The sequence below is a fragment of the Daktulosphaira vitifoliae genome, unplaced genomic scaffold (assembly GCF_025091365.1).
Source record: "Daktulosphaira vitifoliae isolate Bord-2020 unplaced genomic scaffold, ASM2509136v1 Scaffold_3, whole genome shotgun sequence".
Taxonomy (NCBI): domain Eukaryota; kingdom Metazoa; phylum Arthropoda; class Insecta; order Hemiptera; family Phylloxeridae; genus Daktulosphaira; species Daktulosphaira vitifoliae.
The window spans coordinates 37,737,082-37,746,322 of record NW_026099574.1 but is presented as its reverse complement, the minus strand read 5'-3'; the positions used below and the strand labels follow the sequence as shown (position 1 = coordinate 37,746,322).

Genomic DNA, 9,241 nt, shown 5'->3' with positions numbered 1-9,241 from the left:
AATGGTAGTATACAAAGAAATTTTCTACGCTGGTCATCTAAATGAGAGATAATAATTATAAAAAAATATTGTCCCTTTCGAAATAAATTATTTTTTCTTATCAAAAATTTAAAATTCTCAATAGATTATGAGAAAATGAGTGTCTTACCAGATTTTGATTAATCTGCATATTAACATATATTTGTATATAATGAATCATAATTAAAATTACTCAATTCATTTTTAGTTTATTTGTGGTTTGATAAGTAAATTTGTATACTGCATAGAAAAGATTATTTTTATTTTATTTTAGTTAGTATTTAATTATATTAACAAAATATTGTTAAAGATGATTAGATATTTTCTGAAAATGTTCAATCATGTTTTGGCGGTTTTGTTATCATAAATTCCTCAAATTCTGGAATAAAAAAAAATGTTTATATTTATTTTTCTGTAACCTTTTTTTGTAATTCATAGTATTAAAGCATAACAATTTATACATCGCGCTTTGTGGAGAATATAGAGCAGTCCACAATATTTTGACAAATCAAATCACTTATGAAGTACAATGATGTGTCACTTTTTCTTTTAATTATTTATATTTTATGACTACAAATATATCATCAGAAATAATTGTTTTTTTTAATTTGCGAAAATTGTAAGTTATCGAATGCCATTAATTAATAAGCTAAGATTTTTTCAAAATTTTTGGAAAAATATGAATGGAGAGGGACAAATTAAAAATTAATGAACATTTTTGGTGAGTGTATGGTAATATTTTTGTAAGATTTTTTGTGCTGGTGGTATATTATCAAATCCTATAACTGAATCAGTATTGAAACAGTAAGATAATCTAAAATTTAATTTTCAGAGAAAGACATAACATTAATATCGAGATTAAAGGTAAAACTAGACATCTTATCATATTTAGTATAAATATTAGTATTAGAATAAACTGAAATATTTAACAAATAAATAATTCGTTCGATTTAAATTATAAGCAGAGAGATCATCTAGAAAAATTGATGATGTGATACTTGATTTATATATATCCTGATTACGAGTTTTATGATTTTTAAGTATAATACATGAATAAATACTTATTATAATAATTAAATTTAGTATGCAATTGATATTCCATAATTTAGTAATGTAATTTTTTTACGGGAAAATTGTTAAATGTTGTAAAGTTGTTGTATACAGAGTATTGATAAATTTATTGATTTGTTCCCTAATGGTCGCGTTTGTCTGAAAAATATTAATGATTTTCAATGTGACGAAAAAGAATTTTAAAACGAGCTCAACTAGTTCATTACTAATAACATTGAATTTTTTTTCGGTGTTGAGGTAAAATTCCTTCTTTTTTAACTATGCTATGATATATTTTTAAATGTCCCTATTGAACAATTCATTATTCGAAATATAAAAAAGATTTAATTACTAAAACATTAAAGATAATATGTTTAAATAAAGAGTTATGAAAATAACAATGGTAAATCACGCTGTATTAAATTCAAAATGTAGAATGAGACAAACTAAACATGATAATATTTGTTATATTCTACTTGCGAGTTTTTAGTATAAATACATAAGTTTTTAGGGATGTTTTTACGAAATACAGGTATTTTGCAATTTCAAGATTTTGACAGATCATAAAATTTATGATATATATTTAATATACTAACCCCCCTGTATAAGAGAAAATAATCTGATTGCTAAAAAAGTATGTCGTAAGAAAGGGGTGTGTATAACATTTGTATAAACAAAAAAATGAATTGATCTATTCATTTTTTAAAAAGTTATACAAATTTAAAGTTAAAAATACAAAATCGAAAATTTTGCAAAAAGATAGTATGTTTTAGTAATTTACGAAAGCCATTCACGCATAGAAAATAGTTCATCGAGACAACTTTTATTTTTAAGTTATAGTACATAACATAATCTTTAAATGATAATAACATATAAACGTCGCTTTATTTATTTCATTTAAGTATTTATTTATTTATTATAACATAATAGTCTAGTCTCCCTTTTACTTTTATTATTTTATAACAGAATTCTACCTTATGTATTATCATTTTTTTTAATTACACAATTATTTTAGTCCATACATTTTAATGCTCTATAATTTCTATATAATACTGCTAAACGAGAATGAAATTGATGGAGGATTTAAACAAAATATTTCCGAAATACGAAGAACAAATACAATACACATTTTACAAGTAAGACAGTCATGAAAAAAATTATACTTTATTTAGTAATGACAAATACATAATGTTTTTAGTTCATTTAAGAATATCGGAAAAATTATCCAAGCAATACCCGTGAAATTTTAAATTAATTTTTTAATTTATCAACAATTATAAGTTTGTAAATCATTATAATTTTATTTAGTTCGTTAAATATATAAATTATTTTTTGTCATATAGCGTTTTTTATTTAGAACTTTCGAAAAAAAATCTTTGGTTTCTTGCTATATAGGCGTTTCTATTAATGAAATAATGTTGAAAAACTAAAATTTATTTTAAAATTTTAATTCAATGAAACTAAGTACCTAGGCATAATTTTGGACAAACGACAAATGTGGGGACTTCACCTGAAAGACAAAAGGAAAAAAGCCAACAGCAAACTTCATCTTTTTCATCCATTACTACAATCTAAATTACCTCTCGAAACATAATTACTTATTTATCAGTCAATAATCAGACCAGTCTGATTATTGATATGATATTCAGATATGGGGACCAGCTAAACCATCTAAAATTCGACCAATACAAATACCTTACAAAATATAAAATTACGAGTGTTAAGTGGTACGCCGTGGTATGTAACAAATAATAACCTACACAAATATTTAAACATTAAAACTGTCAAAGAATTTGCAATTTTACACTATACTAGATTTCACTCAGAACTTAATACAAATTCAAACCCTTTAATTAAAAAAATGTACACAACTTCAATACCTGACAACCCACCACGAAGACTCAAACGTAAATGGAATCGAGACCTATTGACTTAACAAATTAACGACACACAATAAATCCTTAATTTGTATACAGCTTCAACTAAAACTAATCGAGGTATTACCAATGGGTGACTTCCTTTTAATGCTATTAATGTCATGTAATTGAATAAGTCTACGAAAAAAACTTTTTGTAAATTTTAAGTACAGATTTTTTTTTTTTTTAATTAAGAGGAAAAAAAAATTTTAATTGAATCTTGGTAGAGGATTAAAGTTTGATAATTTGTCTATTTCAATTTTTTTTCTCATTTCTTTATAACTACAATTTATGTAAAACACTATAGTAATATAAGAGGTCGAGAGTAAGTACTCCCAATTAACCCTCTTTAATAGATATAATTTTACATAGCCTGTAGGCAAAAATAGTGTTATCACTGAGATGTTTAGGGTAGTAAATGTATGTATAATTGAGTACTGAACGCTGCACACACAAAAAAAAAATATTATAGAAGATTTCGGGTAATAATTATTATTTGAACGATTTGGATGATTTTTATAACGAATAGATAAAGTCGTTTTTTGACGATTTTAACGTTAACGTGATTTCTTTTTAGAAATCCTTTTACCCTTCTAATTACATTGATTTAGGGGTAAAAGTATATGTAGCCGCTGTTCTAAAACTAACAGTATAATAGAACAATTTCTTTTTATAATTTTTAAAATAAATAGTATATTGTCATTTTTGTGTATCATTTCTTTGTCGTTTTCATAAAAATATTTAAATTTTACGCTTAAGTATTAAATTGACACGGCCCGCGTCGCTTCGTTGTACACGATGCCCCGCGACTCGTGCCACTTTTATCAGCCGTCGCCTTACTATGAATATTTGACTGATCAACACCGCGTGTTATACGCTACGGTGCAAAGTCCAGCAAATGCCGCACGGCCGACGACGACCCGCCGCAAATGGTGCCAGAGTCTTCCTCCCGTTGTGAAAGCGACAACGTCGACCAACCGATCTACACTAGCGCACCGTCGCTAACCTGTAGCCGTCCAAGGATTACGCCGGACATCGCGTCGTCGACGCCAGCGAAAGTGCCGCGATATTATGCGAAGATTATTATTACTGTGTTTGTCTTTTCGGTTTGTTTTATTTTTGTTAAAATAATCTGTTGTCGCTCATTTAATAAACGGCCCACGGGTCTCTACCCTCAAAACCAGTGTCGACCACATTTTTGCGACGTAAGTCGTGTCAAAATATTAAGTGCATTTTAATTGTTTTTAATTCATAGGATAATAATAATAATAATTTGTTCGACTCACCTTTCTTATCAAGAACTCCATCACCATTTTTATCAAAAACTTTCAAGCTGTTTTGACATTGTTCTAAGGTTGTGTCATAGCCCAGCTTGGTTAACGTTGTATACAGTTCTTCAGCATCGATTTTCTCATTTTTATCTATGTCATAGATATCAAATACTTCTTTCAAAGTTCCTTCTGGTGGATTATTAATATAACTTGTTATGAATTTCATAAATTCATTGAACTCTATTACATTATTACCTATCAAAAACAAAAACTGTTATTCGAAAAATGTAGGGTATTTAAAATAATCATTTATTAACACACATTTTACACCAGTCTCTTACAATTTATTAATAATTCCCACACCAAGGTTTCTATCACAATTAACTAATCACAGCTTCTCAGAAATTTCGCTAGAAATTGCTGGTTTATTCCCTCAAGGCTATAAAAAAGCCATTTTCCTCACTTTTAGGGAATTGGATTTTTGTAGGGGGGGATTTTTGATACTCTTGGTCGATATTCTTTATATGAAATCTGCTTCAGTACAAGTAGATATTTTATCTCAACACCATTTTTTTATATGTATTTATTACCCTAAATGGTGTACATTGTTTTTAGATGATTTATTAATATTTTATCCATAAAATTTATTTCAATTTAACCCAAACATTTTCATTGAATTTAAGTAATATTTTATTCATAATTGTATCTATCAATTAGAAGATTCAAATAATATTGTACCCTTAATTTCTGGACAGCCTTAAATATGTCAAAAGAAGTGAAGAAATGTAATTTTATTTATTTAAGACTAGGTTGTGTTTTCTAAGAAAGTCAAATATTGTTATGCCACAATAAAGTACTATACCAATAATTTATTGAACACGTGTAGGCAGTTGGCGTATAGGAGAGTAAGAGGTGTTTTAAAATAATATTTATTATATATCAATGAAGCCACCAAATCCGCAACAGCCAAGGCATTGCATTTAAAGAAACGCAAATTATATTTTGAATATAGATAGACTTATTTTTTAAGTTATTTGCTGTGTTGTAAGCCCAGAATGAGTTTTAACAATATTGATATCGCCCTTCTCGATAGTAATATATACATGCGCGATACATAATAAAAGAGTTAAAGAAAACTAAAATTCAGATTTTTATTCCTGAAGGGATGAAAAAATATATATATTACTGCATATTATTGTAGATTTTTTTGAATCAAAAAATATTTTTCTTTGTGAAAATTTTTCATTTTCTATGGTTTTTAAGGAAAAATGATGATTGATTTCTTGTGATAAATTTCGAGTGTAACCGATAAAAAATATGAGTCGTCACCAATCGCGCCATAAATGTCCATATTAGACAATAACGCTCTACCTCGGATCTTAAAGACCCGGTCTTCGAGTGGTATTTCTGATGGCAGAATATAGAAAGATCCAATTTGAGATTATATTTAATTGGTCGGTCGCGAATAATATAGATTTGTACTGGAAAAATATTTAATTATACGCGAAATATTATATTAATAAAAGTCGCGTAGTTATAAGTTCATAAATGGATAATCACAAGCTTTAATAAAATAACATTAATTGCAAAAGTCCTCGCAACCGAATATTTATTTCACTAGGATAATTAGAAATAAATGAAACTATTTATTTGTATATTAAATCTATAACCGAAGGATTTTAAGTAATAAACAATTAGAGTAATGGAGGTAGTCGGAAATGAATTGACTAAATGGCTACATAGAAAAAACACGAGTTTCACAAATCTTACAGACTAGTGTTTGTACAAATCTAGTCATACATTATTTGTATGTAGAACCCAGGCAATTAACATTTGTTCCTATTCAATTCTACATTCATATACAAGTTGATTCATTAAGGAAAAGACACTCGTTTACTCAGTATTTATTGAAAATTAAAAATTTTCGGTAAGGAAAATATTGTTTGATTCAAAAAACACTACAATAATATGTAGTAAAAACATGATATTTTTCATCCCTTCAAGGTTAAAAAACATTAACTTGAGTTTTTTTAAATGAGAACACATATTTTGAATTTAATAAAATGTTTGAGTTTTTAATATAATAGTAAATGGCATTTGAATATTTAGTATATCTTTATTTGTTTATTAGATATTAACATTGAAAGTTTCAAATTTTTGAGTTAATATTCATGTATAATACACAAGGGATTATAAATACAGATAGCTAATTGGTTTTTTATAACATTGCTGTTACAGTAACGGATTGTTTATTATTAATTATGATTATCAATAGATATACTTTCTGTATTGTCAGTTAGTTTATTTATTAACCACAACAATGTGCCTTACTACCATTGATAATAACAATGCTGTGTACCTGCTAATATAGAGGTCATAAAAAACCAAATAGCTACTTGTATTTGTAATCCCTTGTGTATTATACAAGTATATTAACACAAAAATTTAAAATTTTAATGTTTATATCTAATAAACAAATAGTTATATTAAAAATTTATATACCATTTGCTATTAAATTGAAAACTCAAACATTTTATTAAATTCAAAATATGTATTCTCATTTAAAAAAAAAACCCAGCACAGTGGTGACGTGGCATAGATGGATCAAGTATAATGATATCTGACAGTGATTAAAATCACTAACACAAAAAAAACGCTTCGATGCAAATCTTTAGATAGTGTTTAATCTTAAAAAATTGGTGGATTATTCCAAAAGCTACATGATCTGCTAGTTCATTATTAATATCCTAATTNTTTACGGGGAACGAGGGAATTTTTTTCAATTTTTGAGGGTAATGTCTTCGACTAGATACGATTTGTGATCTTTTGACATATCATTGAAAGAAATCGGTTCGGTGAGAGCTGAGAAAAAGTGGTAACAGACATAAAAAAAAAAAAAAAAACACATCTTAGTAAAACCAATACCTTCTCAGCTTCGCATCGAAGCTAAAACTCAAGTTAATGTTTTTTAACCTTGAAGGGATGAAATATATCATGTTTTTACTACATATTATTGTAGTGTTTTTTGAATCAAACAATATTTTCCTTACCAAAAATTTTAAATTTTCAATAAATACTGAGTAAACGAGTGTCTTTTCCTTAATGAATCACTCTGTATATAAAACGTGTTTCTGTACTTACACATCCCCTAGGTCCTTTCATTTTAATTCTATTATTGTCAATGACATTACACATCTATCATATCTTTATATATAGTATAGTCATTCTTTAAGAAAGAGAAACATATTTAGAGTACTTGTACCGTATAGAAGATAGGCATATGAGTTGCTTTTAAGTGTCCTTTTGGATTATCATTTTTTAAGAAGTACTCTCCCCTATTCTTATTGAGTTACTATAAAGTATACCACTGAATATATTTTTTTAATTATTTAAGAGGTATTTTTTAAGCTACTTCATAATGTACAAATAATATTTTTAAATATTTACTATCTTCATCGATATCATTAAATACTTGTTGCAAAGACTCGTCGTCATAATTAACATTCATTTTACTTAAAATTTGTTTGAATGATTCGAAATCAAATGTTGTGTCTTCCTTGCCATACATTTTAATAATTTTTTTTGCCTCAATTTGAGTTATACACATATTTTCGACCTAAACAAAATAAAAAAAAATTTGGCTAATAATGAATACAGTTATATTTCGAGAAATTATTTTTTTAGAATTTTTAAATTTAAGTATAGAATTGCAAAGCAATACCTATTTTTGACACTAGAATTTATCCTGTTATTACGTAGATAACTCTATAAAATAATATGAGATAATATTTAAAAACCTAGCACAGTGTAGACGTGGCATAGTTGGGACAAGTAATATGATACCTGACAGTGATTATAATCACTATCATAAATAACGCTTTGATACAAATTTGTAGATAGTGTTTAATTTTTATAAAGAATTATTATATTATACCAAAAGCAACATGGACTCCTATTTCTTTACTTATATCTTAATTACAAGTTTAATGATTAATAAACTAATACATGAAAGAATGCTTAATATAACAATTATATTTAGTATTAAATTTGATTTGAATAATTTAACATTGTAAATTTTACAGAGAAATCATAAAAAGTTATTAAGTTTTATATACAGAGTGTTTCTTTTAATATAAGACTGAGTATTACTCTTACAATAATAATTGTATTAAGACAATTTTTATTAGTATTTTTTAATTTCGTATACTTTTCCAGTTATGAATTCCAATTTAACATTAAATGAAATAAAAGCATAGATACAGAGATTAAAAAATCACAAATCTCTAAGGGAAGATTGGTTGCAAGTGAAGTTTTTAAAAAAAAGTAGGGGAAGAGATATAATGAATGGATCTAAATCATTTTATAACAAATAAATTGATATACATATGTAACTTATAAAAGACGAAAATATTTGGCTTTTGAAAAAACTAAAAATCTCAATATTATTTTTATTTTTCGTATAATTAAGTAGTTCACTATGTAATATTATAAAATTAATTTTTTCATGATAAATACCGGTTCATTGATTTCTGATATTTTAACTGATATGATGTAAGTACAAAAAAATAAAAGAATTAATAATACTTGGTTATACATGTTTTGATGAAATTACGATATATAATTCACAACTACTAGCACAGATGACAACTGTAAAAATATTCTATTAGGCCTTAGAATATAAGTATTAATATCTAGAGCTGTTCTAAATGTTTCAACTTCAAAAAATTAATTACACATGATAATTTATGGAACTGTTTATTTAGAAACAAAATTATGAATCAAATAAAAAATCAGAAAAATTACTACTAATATTATAAATTTTTTTTAATTTATTTTTTTGCATAAAAAAATTCCCTAAACAAATTTTATAACATAAAAAATGTTTTCAAAATACTTCTAAAATATTAAATATTGCGTTGATCTTTTGAAATATTATTTTACTGAAATCAATTTAAACCAAATATTGATGTTTTCAACTAAAAAAAA

At 26.0% G+C, this 9,241-nt stretch overlaps 1 protein-coding gene across 1 annotated transcript; it reads right to left on the bottom strand.

Annotated features, from left to right (window-relative positions):
• Positions 1 to 263: 263 nt before the first annotated feature.
• Positions 264 to 8,940, bottom strand: LOC126901558 (uncharacterized). The gene is made up of 4 exons (XM_050678101.1): positions 8,771 to 8,940; positions 7,703 to 7,871; positions 4,271 to 4,510; positions 264 to 397 (listed from the first exon to the last, which is right to left on the bottom strand). Exons 1-4 carry the CDS (start codon positions 8,849 to 8,851, stop codon positions 354 to 356), a joined length of 534 nt encoding a protein of 177 aa, XP_050534058.1. The 5' UTR covers positions 8,852 to 8,940; the 3' UTR covers positions 264 to 353.
• Between the last annotated feature and the right edge of the window lie 301 nt (positions 8,941 to 9,241).